This window comes from Astyanax mexicanus, unplaced genomic scaffold, assembly GCF_023375975.1.
Source record: "Astyanax mexicanus isolate ESR-SI-001 unplaced genomic scaffold, AstMex3_surface scaffold_32, whole genome shotgun sequence".
NCBI classification, from domain to species: Eukaryota; Metazoa; Chordata; class Actinopteri; order Characiformes; family Acestrorhamphidae; genus Astyanax; species Astyanax mexicanus.
Window position 1 is genome coordinate 2860703 of NW_026040042.1, and position 19616 is coordinate 2880318.

At 38.4% G+C, this 19616-nt stretch overlaps 2 protein-coding genes across 2 annotated transcripts in view; both read right to left on the bottom strand.

Annotated features, from left to right (window-relative positions):
- LOC125789903 (NLR family CARD domain-containing protein 3-like) overlaps window positions 1–19616 on the bottom strand; it is a 335798-nt gene that overhangs the window by 71411 nt on the left and 244771 nt on the right. The window lies entirely within an intron of this gene.
- Window positions 649–19381, bottom strand: LOC111197103 (NACHT, LRR and PYD domains-containing protein 3-like). The gene is made up of 7 exons (XM_049472975.1): window positions 19150–19381; window positions 11059–12832; window positions 8448–8621; window positions 8190–8354; window positions 4840–5013; window positions 4629–4748; window positions 649–826 (listed from the first exon to the last, which is right to left on the bottom strand). The coding sequence occupies exons 1-7, from the start codon at window positions 19379–19381 to the stop codon at window positions 649–651; spliced, it is 2817 nt and encodes a 938-aa protein (XP_049328932.1).

The window sequence follows — 19616 nt, forward strand, 5'->3', positions numbered from 1 at the left end:
AAATAAAACAGAAATGGGAGAAGAAAAGCGTAGAAAAAATAAAAGTGTACAGGCAACCATAACATTTTCTGCTAATTCTTTATCCTTTGCCCAGAATTTAGTCAAATGTGTCAAAAACTGCTTGGCCCAGAATTGTCTGGAAAAATGTGCTCATTTGTCTGTATAGGTTTTTAACTTAAGGAGATATGCCAATTTCTTAATTATTTTTCAGGTTCGGCATTAGGATAGATGTAGTAAAAAGTTAAAATTAAGCCCCACAGGACTTGTCCTGTTCCCTGTCAGAATCTCAAAGTAGACACTTTAAGGATTAAGAAAAATCTCAGGATGTTTTTATTTAGTGTGCAGGAGTGTGGTCCAGAATTGTATGGAAAAGCACCCGCTAACTGAGTGCCAACACCCATGAAAGTGAGAATTAAAAGTCGTTTTTTTAAGTATATGGTAAAACAATGTTTTCACAACAAAAACACATAGCAGTACCCCATTCCCTCCCAATATATATATTTTTGTCTCCACTTCTCCACCTGGTTTCTGGACCGAGCACACCTGTTTAATATAATTTGCATAAGAGATCATGTTTGTGTGTGTGTGTGTGTGTGTGTGTGTGTGTGTGTGAAGGTGAGATGCTCTGTTTGTTGTATTTTGATGATCTTACTCCAGTTTCTCCAGTTTACAGTGTGGATTCTTCAGTCCAGCAGAGAGCAGCTTCACTCCTGAATCCTGCATTTTATTATCACTCAGGTTCAGATCTCTCAGAGTTGAGGAGTTTGAGCTGAGAGCTGAGGCCAGATCTGCACAGCTTTTATCTGATAGATTACACCTCCACAGCCTGAGAGTGAAATGATAATCCATTAGAAACACTGACAAATAAACACACACACACACACCCCTTAGGAAGAGGTGTAAATATATATATATATATTATATCTATTACCTATCTAACATATCTATTAAATATATCTATTATGTAGAATAGTTCATGTAGAATTTTATACGATTATTCAGTAAATTAAAGTAAGTGAAGCTGAAGATTATTTACTTATTTAAGAAAGGTTTAAAACGCCTCTCACATGAATACATATACATATCCTCCACACTCCACAAACTCTAATTTCTTTATCAATAAATTGGTTAACACATTTTTTCAGAGATTATTTCAGCAATTATTAAAGCAAGACATGATTTAGCTGAATCTCACACACTGCAGATTAAACTAACACTGAACTTAAAATTCAGATAAACAGACATGCATGTACTTCTGATAAAGAGCTCAGAAGAGAACACTTTTCCACAGAGAAAATGCTCTACTGACATGGTTCTTATAGCCTATAGGAATATAAAGGATAGGTTCCATCACCTTTCTAGTAGAGATCAGTTCATGTGCAGTGTAGAACAGCAGAGAAAATGCAGTAATGCAGGAATATTTACAAACTAAATCATTTTATTACACTTCACAACTACACCTCTACTGAACTAGGATACATTCTCTATCTAAGCCCTGAGAAAAATGATATTAATATATACATCATATTAATTTGGAATCAGTAATGTGTTACTATTTTTTTAAGTTAATTATGGCACCAAGTTTGACCCCTACTTCTGTCGTAATCTGCCCCGCCCCCGCCCAACGCACTGATCTGTTTTCTGTCTTAATGATTGAACGGTGCGTTCATACGGTGTCCAACAGTAACACTCCGGTTGAGACTTCCAGCTCCGACCCGGTTAGAGATCTCTCTCTCTCTCTCTCTCTCTCTGCCACACACACACACACACACACACACAAACACACACACACAGACCAGCACACTCTTCTCCTGAGATTTTTATACTCTTGAAATTAAGTTAGAATTCACAAAATCTTACAACCTATTTTACAGTCCAAATTTTCATGCATCCTGCGTTGATTTTATCTCCCCTCAAACATACAAGTATATACTATTATTTTAAATGACACCACTAATATACATATAATTATGAAATATATAAAAATGAAATGTAGCTAAAATCCGCAGTATACTCTGGAAGATGTTGAGAAGCTGGTGCATGCATTCATAACCTCCAGGCTGGACTACTGCAACGCGTTGTTGGCTGGAAGTCCACATAAATTACTTCATAAACTCCAGCTAGTTCAGAATGCAGCCGCAAGAGTGCTTACCAGAGCTAGAAAGTTCGATCATATTACACCTATTCTTTCATCCCTACACTGGCTACCTGTTAAATTTCGTATAGATTATAAAATACTTCTCCTGACGTATAAATCCCTCAATGGTCTGGCCCCGCATTATCTACAGGAACTCCTTACTCCTTACAATCCGCCGCGTTCACTCCGCTCCCACAACGCTGGCCTGTTATTAGTCCTGCATATTAGAAAAAACTACGCAGGAGGAAGAGCGTTCTTTTATAAAGCTCCCCAACTTTGGAATAATCTCCCTATTAATATATGGGACTCAGACACACTCTCAATCTTTAAATCTAGACTCAAAACATTTCTATTTGCTCAAGCGTTTGAGTAATGTCTCATTACAATTTTCTTCCTCTTACAGCTTATCCAGCAAATATAAACCCTGTCCTAATCATCTGCTTTCTCTTTCTCTCCCCATGTCCTGAGCTGCTGCTACCAGTGCCCATCCCACTCCAGCAGAGTTTTATAAAACCATTCTAAACTCTTTTTTCTTCCCTCCCCTCTCTGTTCTCTCTCTCTCTCTCTCTCTCTCTCTCTCTCTCTCTCTCTCTCTCTCTCATGTGCTGAGACGCCCGGCCGGTCGGCCTGGATCTGTCCGTTTGTGGTTCCAGCTTTTTTTGTTTCTCTTTTTTCCTTTCCATTTTCTCTATCTATCTCTTTTACATGTATGGAGATGCCCTGTTCCTGATGTTCCCAGCCTGGCTGTCCACTGCCCGCTGTGCTGTTCTCCGGCTCTGCAACCCTGCACTGATTAACATTAACACACTCAGTATCTGTTTCTGTATTAGTCACAGCTCTATAGTTTGTGCCCATCACATTTTTATATTCATAAATTAGTACCTGTTATATTAGCCATAGTTCAAATTAATTCTCTGTACTGTTGTTTTGTTTGTTATTTGTTTGTACTGAGCGGGTCAACCCGAGTAGGATGGGTTTCTTCCTCTTAAAGGGAGTTTTTCTTGCCACTGTGTCACCATAAAATTGGCATCTTTGTGGTGCTGCTCATGAGAGGTGTGGACCTGTTATCCTTTAAAGTTGCTTTGTGACAACCTTTGTTGTAAAAAGCTCTATATAAATAAAATTGAATTGAATTGAATATAATTGCATTTTACATTTCTTACATTCATCCTTTTATTTACATTAAATATCCACTAGAAAAATGTATGTCTGAAAAAAACAAATGCGATTAATCACAGTTAATCAAAATGTTTTTGTGATTAATCAATAATACCACTAATAAATATGCATACCAATAAAGTCCTCCCAAACACACACACACACACACACACTCACACACAGCTCCCTCTATGATAATTATTTCACAGCTGATTCTGATTTCTTTACCTGGTGAATGACTGTCACACGGTGTGAGCTGAACAGTCTGCAGATCAATGTGACAAAAACTAAGGAACCGGTGGTGAATCTGAGGAGGAACAAGGTACTGATGACCCCTGTGTTCAGCAGGGGGGGCAGTCTGGACACTGTGGAGGATTACAGATATCTTGTAGTGTACAATGATAATAAACTGGACGGGGCTAAGAACACTGATGACCTTTATACGAAGGGCAGTCGTCTCTTTTGTCTGTTGCATCTGAGAGATCCTTCAGTATCTGCTGGACTGTGCTCAGGATCTTTTATTAGTCTGTGGTGGTGAGGGCTATCCTATATACTGGGGCAGCAGCTGACTCAACAAACTGATCTGTAAAGCTGGTGATGTGGTGGGTGTGGAGCTGGACTTGCTGAGGGCAGTGTCAGAGAGGAGGATGCTGGTTAAGCTGCAGGACACTATGGACATTTCTCCCAATGACCCTAGGATACAGTTGTGAGTCACAGGAAACTTTTAGACTTTTAGTCTAATTCTCTTATTATTATTATTATTATTATTAGTAGTAGTAGTAGTAGTAGTAGTAGTAGTATTTTACAGATCATTTGAACAATAGTAATAAGATAATTTAGAGGTGCAATAACTTGATTTTTTTATACAGGATATATTTATATGTTATATTTATTATTACAACCACAGTAATTTCATTTCATTATATTTGTAAGAATTGTATTGTGTGTACATTGAATTAGTAAAGTGTGTTGTAGTATTTACATGAATTTAGCCCTTCGTAAATTTTGTATCTTTCATGCTTCCTTACAAAACCCCACCACTTCAGTCCAACCCAGAAAAAAATCCTGCTGTGTTTTGGATTAAGGGTTGAAACTGAACTCCTGTGCAAACTTCATTTATACAACAGTGACACTCAAAATTTAATTATAATGGCTCTGTACAAATTCTTATTATAATACAATATTGTATGGATACATTAATGTCCACTGTGGCTAAGTTCTGTTTCAGATTTATTAATAATTACATGTTAACTGGAATTATAATCTGTGTATTATACTGATATTACACAGTGACTGTAGGTGTGTGTGCACAGGTGTGTAGTTCAGTACTCACTGTAGTTTCTCCAGGTTACAGTGAGGATCCTCCAGTAGATCAGAGAGCAGCTTCACTCCTGAATCTCCTATTTTTTTGCTGTTGAAATTTAGTTCACGTAATTGTGAAGAGTCACAGATCCTTTGGAGAGAAAATTGTAATTTTAACTGGTTTAATCTACTTTTATTGTTCATGATGTTTCTGTAAAAGTTATAGGAATTCAGTAACTCACTGTAGTTTCTCCAGTTTATAGTGAGGATCCTTCTGTAGATCAGAGAGCAGCTTCACTCCTGACTCTCCTGGTTTATTATAGTTCAGATTCAGCTCTCTCAGGTGGGAGGGGTTTGATTTCAGAGCTGAAACCAGAGCAGCACAGTCTTCTCTTGTAACACTGCAGAATTCCAGCCTGTAGAGAGAAGGACAAATCTCACTGACAGCTTAACACACATTTAACTTATACTGTGTTACACAGAGCATGTTTAGACACTGAGGTTAGTCAGATAATTGAACAGTATTAAAAATTGTAGCAGTATAAAAGGTTTATTCCACTCTTATCTGATAAATATGTTTGTGATGCTGTTAGCTTTCTTGTTTGGTGGTAGGATTAACATACTGAGCAAGACGGATTTTATACACATTACAGAGCTGAGACTGCTCTTTTGAGATTTGTCAATGAGTCGTCTGCATTCTGCTAATACTTTACACCTAAACATCCTTCTTATTGAGTTAAAGTGCAGCTTTTGATTCTGTTCACCACATTAACACATTAACATATTTCCTCGACTGGTATAAAAGGCATTGCTTGTTCATGTCACATCTTTCCAACAGAACACTTAGGGCCCTATTTTAGCGATCTATAGCGCACTAGTTAAGTGTGCTTTGCGCAGCTGGATTCAGGGACATGTCCTATGTCTTTGGTATCGTAAGGGCGCAAAAAATACCCCTTGCGCAGCTCCAATGGCGCAAAAGGCATGTTTTAATTCCCTTAATTATTCATGGGTGTGTATTGGGCGTAACATGAAATAAACCAATCAGTGTGTCAGTATCCATCCCCTTTAAGATACAGGTGTGCGCTGACTTCTGTTAATTCCTATTTTAAGAGCGCATAGGACAACATAGGACTGCACCGTCATGCTGTGAAGATAAACCAGCAGCTTAGGGAAGAGTAAAGTTATTTTATTCTTTATTATGTTTATTTTTTTATTCATTTTAATTATTTTTATTCATTTATTAATCAAATTATATATATATATATATATATATATATATATATATATATATATATATATATATATATATATATATATTTCTAAGGGTATACTTCTATTATTTATTATTCAGTTCTAGTAATGGTTTTGAAATAATAATTTTATAGGTGTTGTGCTTAAGCAACTGTTTCACCAAGTAGACTGGAGAATGGGTAGGAAAAATACCATTTAAGGAATAAACAGACAGGCTCAGTTGAGATTCCACACATTTCTGGCTAGGATTCACTATTTTCATCTGCAGAGAAGGAAGGTGTTATCTGAGACGAGAGCACAAGTTGAGGTATTTCCTCCTTTAGCTGACACATTGTTCCACACAAAGGCATTCCCATCCTCACATCTGTTTTGAGGGTATCCACAGTGGTCCCACACTGCTGATTTTACTTTAGATTTTTTTAGGTTGGCAAAATCTGTTGCCTTTCTCTCTGCCATTTTACCACTGTGTGCTTGAGTGGCTGAGTCAGAGTGAAATTGTGCATGCTTAGGTGAGACTCTTAGCTCGCTTGCATTTTACCGGTAATATTTACAGGCAAATGCCCACAGTATGATAATCATGAATTTTAATACTGTGGTATATCATAAAACTGGTTACCGCTGCAACCCTAGTGTACAGTAAGGCTTAGTGCTCTGTCATGTATATATATATATATATATAATAGTATTTTATTTTACATATTAGGCTCATTCCAGCTAATCATAAGGTAAGCAAGTGACAGAAAATGTTAATAATTACTGATACAATAGTCTGATGTACAAACTGGATTCCAAAAAAGTTGGGACACTAAACAAATTGTGAATAAAAACTGAATGCAATGATGTGGAGATTGCAAATGTCAATATTTTATTCATAATGGAACATAGATGACAGATCAAAAGTTTAATAAGAGTAAATGTAACATTTTAAAGGAAAAATTTCACAGTGTCAACAAATCCCAAAAAAGTTGGAGCAAGCAATAAGTGGCTGTAAAAAGGAAATTGAGCACATAGCAAACAGCTGGAAGACCAATTAACAGTAATTAGGTCAATTGACAACATGATTGGGTATAAAAAGAGCTTCTCAGAGTGTCAGTGTCTCTCAGAAGCCAAGATGGGCCATCAAGCTTCCGGCGCTCAGAGGGAGCAAATTTGGCCCTGCTCCCTATGGGTGGGTAGATGGCGCTCTCTCCCCACATCACTCCTATGGTGATGTCCACAGCACAGGGCGTCTGTGAGCTAATGTACCGGAACCGAGTAGCTGCACTTTCCTCTGAGCGTGCTGGCTGCTCGGCAATGCTGCATCAGCAGCAGCTCGAAATGAAGCGGTGGCTGACTTCACAGGTTTTGGAAGAAGCATGTGCTAGTCTTCACCCTCCTGTTGTGTTGGGGCATCAGTAGTGATAGGGGGAGTCCTAATGAGTGGGTTGGGTAATTGGCCGTGTAAATTGGGGAGAAAATGGGAAAAATTTGAAATAAAATTATTTAAAAAAAAAAGCCAAGATGGTAAGAGGGTCACCAATTCCACCATTGTTGCGCAGAAAGATACCCAGCATGAAATAGCAAAGACTTTTACGCTATTATCATCAACCGTGCATAACATCATCAAAAGATTCAGAGAATCTGGAACAATTGCTGTGCGAAAGGGTCAAGGCCGGAAAGCTCTACTGGATGCTCATGATTACTGAGCCCTTAAAAGTCACTGCACCTCAAACAGGAATGCCACTGTCAAGAACAGAATGGGCTCAGGAATACTTCCAGAAAGCATTTTCAGTGAACACAATCCACCGTGCCATCCACCTTTACCAGCTGAAACTCTACAGTGAAAGAGCAAGCTTCTCAAGCATGGAAGACGCATGTTCTGTTGATCAGATGAGTCACGATTTGAAGTTCTTTATAGAACACTGGGATGCCATGTTATCCGGACCAGAGAGGACAAGGATAACCCAAGTTGTTATTGAAGCTCTGTTCAGAAGCTGCATCACTGATGGTATGGGGTTGCATGAGTGCTCCATTAATGCTGAGAACTATGTTCAGGTTCTAGAACAACATATGCTCCCATCTAGACGTCATCTCTTTCAGGGAAGACCCTGCTTTTTTCAACAAGATCTTTCACCCATAGAGAACATTTGACATTGATTTTAAAGTCTGTTTGAAGTCTGTTTTAACTGTGGTAACTGCTACCGATATACAGGTGTACTGCTATATGTACCCGTACAGTGCCCATAATATATCTGTTCAGTAGATAAATTTGTATAATGCATGTTTATAGGAATGAGATATGATAATCAAGAGCAGATTTTAATGAATATTACTTCATGTTAGGTTGCAGGGTAGTACTTACTGTAGTTTCTCCAGTTTACAGTGTGGCTCTTCCAGGAAACCACAGATAAACTTCACATCTGGTTTATTGTAGCTCAAATTCAGCTCTCGTAGCTCTGATTGGTTGGATTTTAGAGCTGAAACCAGAGCAGCACAGTGTTTCTCTGTAATATTGCAGAATTCCAGTCTGTAGAGAAGAAGAAAACTCCTCATATTATAACTCAACACAAGCAATGGTGAAATGCAAATCATTAAGAGAATCAAAAGTAACAACACTCACTGTAGTTTATCCAGTTTACAGAGTGGATCCATCAGTATTTCAGAGAGCAGCTTCACTCCTGAATCTCCTGGTTTACTGTAGGCCAGATTCAGCTCTTTCATGTGGGAGGGGTTTGATTTCAGAGCTGAAAACAGAGCAGCACAGCCTTTCTCTGTAATACTGCAGTCATACAGCCTGCAGAAAGAAAGAGAAACATCCTCAGAGAACAGAATTAGTACACAAGTACACCCCTCGCATTTCTGTAAATTTATTCTTCCCTCAAAATCCAAACCACGTCAACAAAAATGAGCCCACCTTAAGTGTCAATATTTTGTGTGGCCACCGTTATGTTCCAGAACTGCTTTAACTCAATTTGGCATGAAGTTTAACAGAGCTTCACAGGTTGCCACTGGAATGCTTTTCCACTTCTCCATGACGACATCACAGAGCTGGCAGATATTCCAGACTTTGCACTCCTCCACCTTCCGCTTGAGGATGCCCCAAAAATGTTCTACTGGGTTTAGGTCTGGAGACATGCTTGATCAGTCCATCACCTTTACCCTCAGCCTCTTCAATAAAGCAGTGGTCATCTTAGAGGTGTGTTTGGGGTCATTATCATGTTGGAACTCTGACCTGAGAGTTTCCGGAGGGAGGAGATCATGCTCTGCTTCAGTATTTCACACTACATATTGGAGTTCATGTGTCTCTCAATGAAATGTAACTCCCCAACACCTGCTGCACTCATGCAGCCCCAGACCATGGCATTCCCACCACCATGCTTGACTGTAGGCATGACACACTTTTTTTGTACTCCTCACCTGATACATGCTTGAGCAAACTGTTTGTGTGCTTTCTTGTGTATAGACCTCTGAAGATGCCTCCTTCTGCGGTGACAGCCATGCAGACCAATTTGATGTAGTGTGTGTCATACGGTCTGAGCACTGACAGGCATGACCCCACATCTAATCAATCTCTGCAGCAATGCTGACAGCACTCCTGCGTCTTTCTTTCAAAGACAGTATTTGGACGTGACGCTGAGCACATGCACTCAGCTTATTCAAAAGACCAACACAAGGTCTGCTCTTTTAAAATGCTGAATGAACTTGGGTGTTGGCAATCTTCTTGTTGCCTTCATACAGTGCAACAATTTGTCTTTTAAGATCCTCAGAGAGTTCTTTGCCATGAGGTGCCATGTTGGAATGTTCAGTGACCAGTATGAGTGTGAGAGCTGTACTACAAAACTGAACACACCTATGCACACCTGAGATCTAGTAACACTAACGAGTCACATGACATTTTGGAGGGAAATTGACAAGCAATGCTCAATTTGGGCATTTAGGCGTGTAGTCTCTTAGGGGTGTACTGACTTTTCTTGCTTGTGGTTTAGACATTAATGGCTGTGTATTGAGTTATTTTGAAGGAAGAATAAATTTACACTGTTACATAAGATGCACACAGTCTACTTTTCATTGTGTAATTTTGTCAGTTTTTCCTATAAAACATAAACTTAAATATCTGCAGAAATCTGAGGGGTGTACTTACTTTTGTGATGCACTGTATTTACATGTTCAAATATACTTAATTTACATACTATACACATTCCTGTCAATACACCCATCTGTTTTTCTTTTTGTTTTTTACTGTGAACATGTTCATGCTTTGATACCACTATTAAAATATGTATCAAAAATTGGATAAAAAATTTAAGAACTGAATTTCACATTTTTTCAGTCTCAGAGATTATGTGTATTTATTGGAAAAGTAAAGAGCTTATTCTTGTGAAAAAATAGACTCAACTATGCTAACCTTTATTCTGCAATGTTGTGGCAACACAATGCTCACAAACCCTAAATTTAAACAATTGGTTTTAATCATACTTTAAATGCACCAAAAGAGTGTAATTGCATTAAATTGGTACAATACTTAAGCGTACGATTTGGTTTGGGAAATACTTGTAGAACTGGCTTGTTCTTTTCTCAGGTCCTTGTCATGCCTAATGCTGTCAATCTGCCTGTTCCTGAAGCCTCTTAGCCAAAAGACTCAGTTTCCCAGCAGCCTCAGTCTCAGAACTACAGTGACTCTGAGAGTCACGTGTCTCTCAAGTGCTCTGCATCACTCTGCATATTATCTAGTTTTCTAGCTCTGTACAAAGCGTTCTTTCTACTCTCTGATTTTCTGTTTCTTGACCCTTGTTATGCTTACCGTTTACTCCTTTGCCTAGTCCTCTAGATTTGGTGGTTTCTGGTTATTGACTTCTATTTCTCTCTCGACTCGTCTCTTGCCTACTCCCTGTGGTTTGATTCTCTGTGTACCGACCCTCGCTTGTTTACTGACCAAGCTTTAGGTATGTTATTTATTATTGCTGCCCTACTGATATTCTGATATTGCCTGTCCCTGACCACCTCTATTTGTCTAACCCTGTAAATAAACCTGTATTTTCTAATCAGCGTTTGTCTCCCAGCTCCTGGTATGCATTACGGTCCTGGAGTAGTTCATTTGTTATTCGCTAAGCTTGATCGCTTTCGGGAAACACACCCCTGATTAGTTTTTCAACAAATAATCAATAAACAAGGACAGTCTTACCCATGCTACAAAATATAAAACAGCAAACAATAAACAATAAAATACTTACACAATTTTTTTGGATGCTTTCACTACTGGGAGCAGCCTTAGAAGACATTCTTCTGAAGTCTGAAATTTCCTCAGGTCAAACTCATCCAGCTCCTCTTCTGAATTCAGCATCACAAACGCCACAGCTGACCACTGATCAGGAGAGAGATTAGCACTACTGAGATCACTGGAACCTCCTCTGTTCAGGTATTTCTGGACTTCCTGCACTAGAGAATGATCATTCAGTTCATTCAGACAGTGGAACAGACTGATAGTTTTCTCTGGAGAGGGATTCTTCCTGATCTTCTGCTTGATGTACTCCACTACTTCCTCTTTACTGTGAGAGATGTTCTCTGTCTGTATCAGAAGACCTCGTAAGAGAGTCTGATTGGACTCCAGTGAGAGACCCAGAAGGAATCGGAGGAAAAGGTCCAGGTGTCCGTTCTCACTCTGTAAGGCCTTGTCCACGCCTCTCTTCAGGAAATCAGACATTGTTCCTTTTTTGGAGAAACCAAATCCACTGTGTTTCTGTTGCAGCACATTTCTGTTGTTGGAGATGAAGGACAGAAACTCATATAAAGCAGCCAGAAACTCCTGAACACTCAGATGCACAAAGCTGAAAACCTTCCCCAGGGGAAGTCCAAACTCCTGTCTGAAGATCTGGGTGCACACTCCTGAGTACACGGACACTTCTCTGACATCAATGCTGCACTCTCTCAGATCTTCCTCATAGAAGATCAAGTTTCCTTTCTCCAGCTGTTGGAAAGCCAGTTTTCCCAGAGACAGAATAATCTCTCTAGTCTGGTCAAGATCAACATCACTTTCTCTTTGGTACTTCTGGCTGCGGTGTTTGAACTGAAAGATAAGGAAGTGTGTGAACATTTGAGTCAGAGTCTTGGGGATCTCTCCTCCCTCTGCTTCACCCAACATCCTCTCTAGAACAGTGGCTGAGATCCAGCAGAAGACTGGGATGTGGCACATGATGTAGAGGCTTCTGGAGAACTTCATGTGTGTAAAGATTCTTTCAGCAAGGCTCTGATCTCTGATCTTTTTCCTGAAGTATTCCTCTTTCTGAGGGTCACTGAACCCTCGTACCTCTGTTACCTGATCAATACAGTCAGAAGGGATCTGATTGGCTGCTGCTGGTCGAGTGGTTATCCATAGGAGAGCAGAGGGAAGCAGTTTCCCCTGGATGAGGTTTGTCAACAGCACATCCACTGAGGCTGACTGTGTTACATCAGATACTCTCTTATTGTTCTGGAAATCTAGAGGAAGTCGACATTCATCCAGACCATCAAAGATGATCATGACTTTGCAACAATAATAATCTCTTGTTTTTAATTCTTTTGTTTCTTTAAAAAACTGATAAAGAAGATCCACCAGACTGAGTTTTTCAGTTTTTATCAGATTTAGCTCTCTAAAAGGAAGTGGAAATATGAAGAGAACATCCTGATTGGCTTTTCCTTCAGTCCAGTCCAGAATGAACTTCTGCACAGAGACTGTTTTTCCAATTCCAGCAACTCCTTTAGTCAGCACAGTTCTGATGGACTGGTCTTTAAAGAGGTCGTTACATTTTATGGGTTTCTCCTGTGTTGCTGGTCTCCTGGATGCTGCTTCAATCTGTCTGACCTCATGTTCATTATTGACCTCTCCACTCCCTCCCTCTGTGATGTAAAGCTCTGTGTAGATCTCATTCAGAAGGGTTGGGGTTCCAGCATTTGAGATTCCTTCATTAATTTTCTGAAATTTTCCCTTCAGTGTTGATTTGAGCTTTCCGTGGCAGGATGGAGCCAGTTCTAATAAACAGAGAAAAAATAAAGCACATATTAACACTTTATATTACTATTAATAAACTATTACTATACTATTAATATGATATTACTATTCATTAGGGATGCAACGGTTCTCAGTATTTTATCGAAATGTTCGGTTCGGCCTGTTCGGTTCGATACACCCGGATGAACAGTGATATTTTGGTGCGCGCACTAACAGAGCGAACGAACGCTCTGCCACTGTAACTTCCATGGTTCTGAATGCCCCCGCATAAACGCTCCCGCAGTGAAGCAGCACATGGCCGGGGGAGGGGCTGCTGAGCGCGAGCGGCTGAGGAACGTGAAGACACTCTCAGCACAGAGCAGAGCGTTAAAGCAGAGCAGGAGGAGCAGTGATGTCTTTACTCCACGAGGAAACGCTGTGTATTTTTTTTACCCTGCCGGTGTGTTTCTCCCTCCCCTGCCCTGATCCTCCTTCTCCACCCCACAACCCCACTCCTGCCCAACCGCTGTCTTTCCTCTCTACAGAAAAAAAGAACACTTTAATTTGAGTTTTCTAATTCCCTGTTAAGAAAATAAAAATTTGAGATTATCCAGCTGTCTCTGTCTGGTTCTGGTCCTTATCTGTCTCGCTGGTGAAAAAACAAATGTTTCATTTGTGGTTATTTATTGGACACTGTATTATAGCCAGGACTGTTTAGGACCCAGGGGAAACTTTTTTATATTTTACTTCCCTCGGCATGTCGCTCCACAACCAGGCAACAACCAATCAGAATTTTATCTGAATTTCCCAGGAGAAAATCAGCTCTGAAGGCAGACACTGAAGATTTGAGGGCTAATTAAACAAAACTTTCTCAGCTGCATTGTCATGGTGAGTGAATGGGAAACGGAGAAAAGGACGTTTGAAAAAGCGCCGTCAGCTTATAAATCCACTGTTTGGGACTATTTTGGATTCAGCGTTGAGTTTGATAAACAAGGTAAAAAACAGTCAGCAGATAAATCACAGTGTGCGATCATTTATTTACATATTACTGCACTTTATTTAACTTGGCCTGTTTTTGACTAATGGTAGCAATACGTGTTTTTTTAAAATGAAGTGATTTGAATTAATCTGTGCTTTTTTTATATTTAATATTTTTTATTTATTTTATATTTATTATTGGCTCTGCAAGTGTGAGTAGGAGCACCTTGTTGATTTGAAATAGAACAGGCTTAAAACGTGCTGCATGTTGGAGCTAGATAATATTAATATATTGAAACCGAACCGATACCGTGACCCAAGAACCGCGATACGAACCGAACCGTGGCCACACTGTACCGTTGCATCCCTACTATTAATATTATTAATATGAACCATATTAAACTATTGTTGATTCAGCCCATGTAGAAATATGGTGTTAGTAAGTTTGAAGTGGTCTCATAGTCTTGCAGACTACAGAAAATACCTAATTAAAAACTCTCTTATTAAGAAATAAACAGTCAGAGATTACCTTTCAGTACTGTTGCTAAAATTACTGACAACCAAAAACAAACTAGCTCCATTATTCTGCTGACATTAATGGTAATGATTAAAATAAGTTATTTGATGATAATTTTGAGAATATTTGATTATAAATGTCTTAACACATAGCTATAAACATTGATGAATGCTGCACAGGTCTAAGGCATACCTAAAGTATTTCAGCCCAGATATAGAAAAAGACTTTAGTGTAATTACTCATCAACATTTTCCTCTTGTATATTAGATCTGGTACCAACGTAGTTTTTAACAGAGGCAATGTTAAATGCTGATAAACCATTACTTGACCTAATCAATTAATCTCTTAGCATGTGCTACGTACATAAATCGGTAACACTTTATTATATTGTTCCATAATTAATAAGTAACTAAGCAGGAACTAAGGAGTAACTAATTAATAGTGCTGCATTAACACCTAAATATTTTCTATTAACTACCAGGGAGTACTGAATAATTACTCAGTAGATAGTACTGAACTAATATTTATAGTAGTTTACTATTAACTCCACAATAATTACTGAGACTTTCATATCTACCAGAGAACTACACTACCGTTCAAAAGTTTGGGGTCACTCAAACAATTTTGTGTTTTCCATGAAAAGTCACACTTATTCACCACCATACTTTGTGAAATGAATAGAAAATAGAGTCAAGACATTGACAAGGTTAGAAATAATGATTTGTATTTGAAATAACATTGTTTTTACATCAAACTTTGCTTTCATCAAAGAATCCTCCATTTGCAGCAATTACAGCATTGCACACCTTTGGCATTCTAGCTGTTAATTTGTTGAGGTAAGCTGGAGAAATTGCACCCCACGCTTCTAGAAGCAGCTCCCACAAGTTGGATTGGTTGGATGGGCACTTCTGGCGTACCATATGGTCAAGCTGCTCCCACAACAGCTCAATGGGGTTCAGATCTGGTGACTGCGCTGGCCACTCCATTACCAATAGAATACCAGCTGCCTGCTTCTGCTGTAAATAGTTCTTGCACAATTTGGAGGTGTGTTTAGGGTCATTGTCCTGTTGTAGGACGAAATTGGCTCCGATCAGGCGCTGTCCACTGGGTATGGCATGGCGTTGCAAAATGGAGTGATAGCCTTCCTTATTCAGAATCCCTTTTACCCTGTACAAATCTCCCATCTTTTCATTTGTTCTGCGTCTCACAAACGTTCTTCTTTGTGATCCAAACACCTCAAACTTGGATTCATCTGTCCACAACACTTTTTTCCAGTCTTCCTCTGTCCACTGTCTGTGTTCTTTTGCCCATCTTAATCTTTTTCTTTTATTAGCCAGTCTCAGATATGGCTTTTTCTTTGCCACTCTGCCCTGAAGCCCAAAATCCCGCAGCCGCCTCTTCACTGTAGATGTTGTTTTGCGGGTACTATTTAATGAAGATGCCAGTTGGGGACCTGTGAGGCGTCTGTTTCTCAAACTAGAGACTCTAATGTACTTATCTTCTTGCTTAGTTGTGCAACGCGGCCTCCCACTTCTTTTTCTACTCTGGTTAGAGCCTGTTTGTGCTGTCCTCTGAAGAGAGTAGTACACACCGTTGTAGGAAATCTTCAATTTCTTAGCAATTTCTCGCATGGAATAGCCTTCATTTCTAAGAACAAGAATAGACTGTCGAGTTTCAGATGAAAGTTCTCTTTTTCTGGCCATTTTGAGCGTTTAATTGACCCCACAAATGTGATGCTCCAGAAACTCAATCTGCTCAAAGGAAGGTCAGTTTTGTAGCTTCTGTAATGAGCTAGACTGTTTTTTTTAGGTGTGTGAACATGATTGCACAAGGGTTTTCTAATCATCAATTAGCCTTCTGAGCCAATGAGCAAACACATTGTACCATTAGAACACTGGAGTGATAGTTGCTTGAAATGGGCCTCTATACACCTATGTAGATATTGCACCAAAACCAGACATTTGCAGCTAGAATAGTCATTTACCACATTAGCAATGTACAGAGTGTATTTGTTTAAAGTTAGGACTAGTTTAAAGTTATCTTCATTGAAAAGTACAGTGCTTTTCCTTCAAAAATAAGGACGTTTCAATGTGACCCCAAACTTTTGAACGGTAGTGTACTTACTAATGATGTCTCCTTTATTATAACTATTCATTAGTTATAATACTGCTCAAATCAACATTAACTACTGAAAACCCTTACATTCCACCTGGGGAACTATAGATCTAAATCAGTCTAAAGGCTTATTTGAGTGAAATGCATAATAACTGAAGGCATATTAGAATTAAGCAAGTGACACCATTTGTAGTAGTGGTAACCTTAATTACCTTATTATCCTCAGTTCCTTCCAAATATTAGCAACATATAGTAAAATACTTCAGTGTGTATTACTCTGCTTAACCATCATTTTTGGAAAAAAAACTAAACATTATAACGTAATATTATTGCATAGAAGACATTGATGAAAGTTCTCCAGAAGGCATCTAAGACTCTAAGAATGACTGTAAGACTGTAATAATGTAATAATCATTGCTTTGATACTAGGTATCAGCCTTATAAAAGTGCATATTCAGCCTTTGCAGCCTTTAAAATATTTATTTTACTGTGCACTATTAGGGTAATTACGGTAATTTCACAGTGGACGCAGCTCTCCAGGTCCTTTGTGTAAATTCTCTGCTGTGCGCTGCTGCTGCTGCTGCTGGAGGAGGATTAAGAGAAACTCTGCTGCTTTCATATTTCTGTATTTGATTGAAAATAAACAAGTAATCAAGATATTGAGATCTTTTCCAGCTTATTTTACCCCCGGATCAGAGGAGGACTCTTTGTGGGTTGTTAACCAGCTTTAGGATGTGTGTTAGCTAGCTTAGTTAGCAAAGTTGTGTGTGTAGTTAGCGTTTGCCAGCTAAGTTAGCTAGGTTATTTGTGTGTTAGTTAGCTAGTTTAAATGTATGTTAGTTAACTAGTTTACGTGTGTGTTAGTTAGCTAGGTTAAATGTGTGTTAGTTAGCTTGGGGAAATGTGTGTAAGTTAGCTAGGTTAATTGTTTTAGTTAGTAAGTTTAAATGTGTGTGTGTTAGTTAGCTAGGTTAAATGTGTGTTAGTTAGCTAGGTAAATTGTGAGTGTTAGTTAGCTAGGTTAAATGTGTGTTGTTATTATTATTATTATTATTATTATTATTATTATCATTAATAATGTATATTTACCTTTGTAATACTGTGTTCTGATCTGCAGTAACTCTCTAGTAATTAGTAATTAGTTAACATGTTTCTCACTTTATAATACTGTGGTATGATTTGCAGTAACTCCTAAAGAAGAACACAGTCACTCCTCAGTCATTATTAATGGGTTACCATGTGGTGCTGTTAACTCCCGAAAAAAGAAGAAAGGGACCCCTTATTAATTATCTATGTAGAACACAGGGATGCCTAGTTCGTTATCTAACACAAATATTTATTCATTAAAACATGATTTCCCCCAGAATAAGGATGTAGGATACAGCCTACAGTAAAGCTGTATGTGAGCCATCACTTCTACTGAGCACATCTCCAGGAGGACTGAAGTGGAGCACTAACATCTTCTACTAACATTCTAACATTTGGAAGATATTGAGCATACTAAGGTAAGTAAGGTTTTAATATCACCACTGATAGAATAACCTGCAGCAGCAGATAAACACACTGATAGAGGCTAGCGGGGCTTTGTGAGACTGCAAGGCTGAAGATGAATGTTTATAAGGTTGGTGCTTAATATTAAAGCAGTGACCATTACAACAAAATTGAGTACAGTCAGTCTTAGAGTCTTCTGGAGAACATAATTAATGTCTCCTATGCAATAATCTTACGTTATAAAGTTTTTATTTTCTTTCAAAAATGTGGGTTAAGCAGACTACTATACACTAGTATTTTACTATATGTTGCTAATATTTGGAAGATAATGATGATAATAAGGTAATTAATGTCACTACTACTACAAACGGTGTCACTGGCTTCAAATATTCCTTTAATATCACCACTGATAGAATACTTGTTTGTGTAGACTGATTTAGATCTATAGTTCCCCAGGTGGGATGTAAGGGTTTTCAGTAGTTAATGTTGATTTGAGCAGTAACTAATGAATAGTTATAATAAAGGAGACATTATTAGTAAGTAGTTCTCCAGGAGATATGTAAGTCTCAGTAATTATTGTGGAGTTAATAGTAAACTACTATAAATATTAGTTCGGTACTATCTACTGAGTAATTACACAGTACTCCCGGGTAGTTAATAGAAACTATTTAGGTGTTAATGCAGCACTATTAATTAGTTACTGCTTAGTTCCTGCTTAGTTACCTATTAACTATGGAACAGTATTATAAAGTGTTACCCATAAATCTCTTAAATTGGAAATCACAGCACTGCCATCTTTGTATTGCTAGATTTTGTTGCTGCCTTTAACCCCATAGATTACAGTATTTTGCTCGTATCACACTAAATAAAGTAAAATATAACTCAGAACCTGTTTCTACATTATCTATAGCTCTCCATTATCTCTTTAACATTAACACTGAACATATACCATCACCTACACACACTCATAACTCAGAACCTGTTTCTACATTATCTATAGCTCTACATTATCTCTTTAACATTAACACTGAACATATACCATCACCTACTCACACTCATAACTCAGAACCTGTTTCTACATTATCTATAGCTCTACATTATCTCTTTAACATTAACACTGAACATATACCATCACCTACTTACACTCATAACTCAGAACCTGTTTCTACATTATCTATAGCTCTACATTATCTCTTAAATTCTCTTCTCTTTAAATTCTAAATTAATTTACATAATGAGAAATCACATGACTCTCACTGGTCTGCAGTTTGTTAGCGAGGTCTGTCTGGTTCATGTTTCTCAGGACGTGCAGTGTGATCTTCAGCGCTCCCTCTCTGACACCACTCTGATCCTCCTCATCCTCCTCCTCTCTCCCTGAGCATGCTGGGTAGTCCAGATTCTTCAAGATCTTCTCAAACCTCTTCAACTTATTCTTTACCAGAGAGATGACTTTGTGCTCCAGTTCCTGATTAAACACATGGTAAGACATGATAATAAAACCAGAACAGATAATAGTTTATGTCAATATAATGTTTTGGATATGGGATGTGTTGCGTTGGATTAAAAGCAAGGGCATCAGTAAACTGAAACACAAATTGTTTTTCAAGACTTTTTCAAAACTTTCTGGGTATTTTTATTTTTTCCAAAACTTGTCCGGGGCTGGAAATTGCTATTTTTTTCATGTCTGTATGAACCCTGCTAATAAATGGTCTTTATCATAGATG

Bases quoted from the DNA above. Each gene is read 5' to 3' on its own strand.
- LOC111197103 (XM_049472975.1), bottom strand. From the start codon at position 19,381: ATGTCTTACCATGTGTTTAATCAGGAACTGGAGCACAAAGTCATCTCT. The intron at 12,833-19,149 runs GTGAGAGTCATG...TCTGTTTATTAG, and splicing joins CGCTAACAAACTGCAGACCA to AACTGGCTCCATCCTGCCAC. The intron at 8,622-11,058 runs GTAAGTATTTTA...TTCTTTCTGCAG, and splicing joins AAAGCATCCAAAAAAATTGT to GCTGTATGACTGCAGTATTA.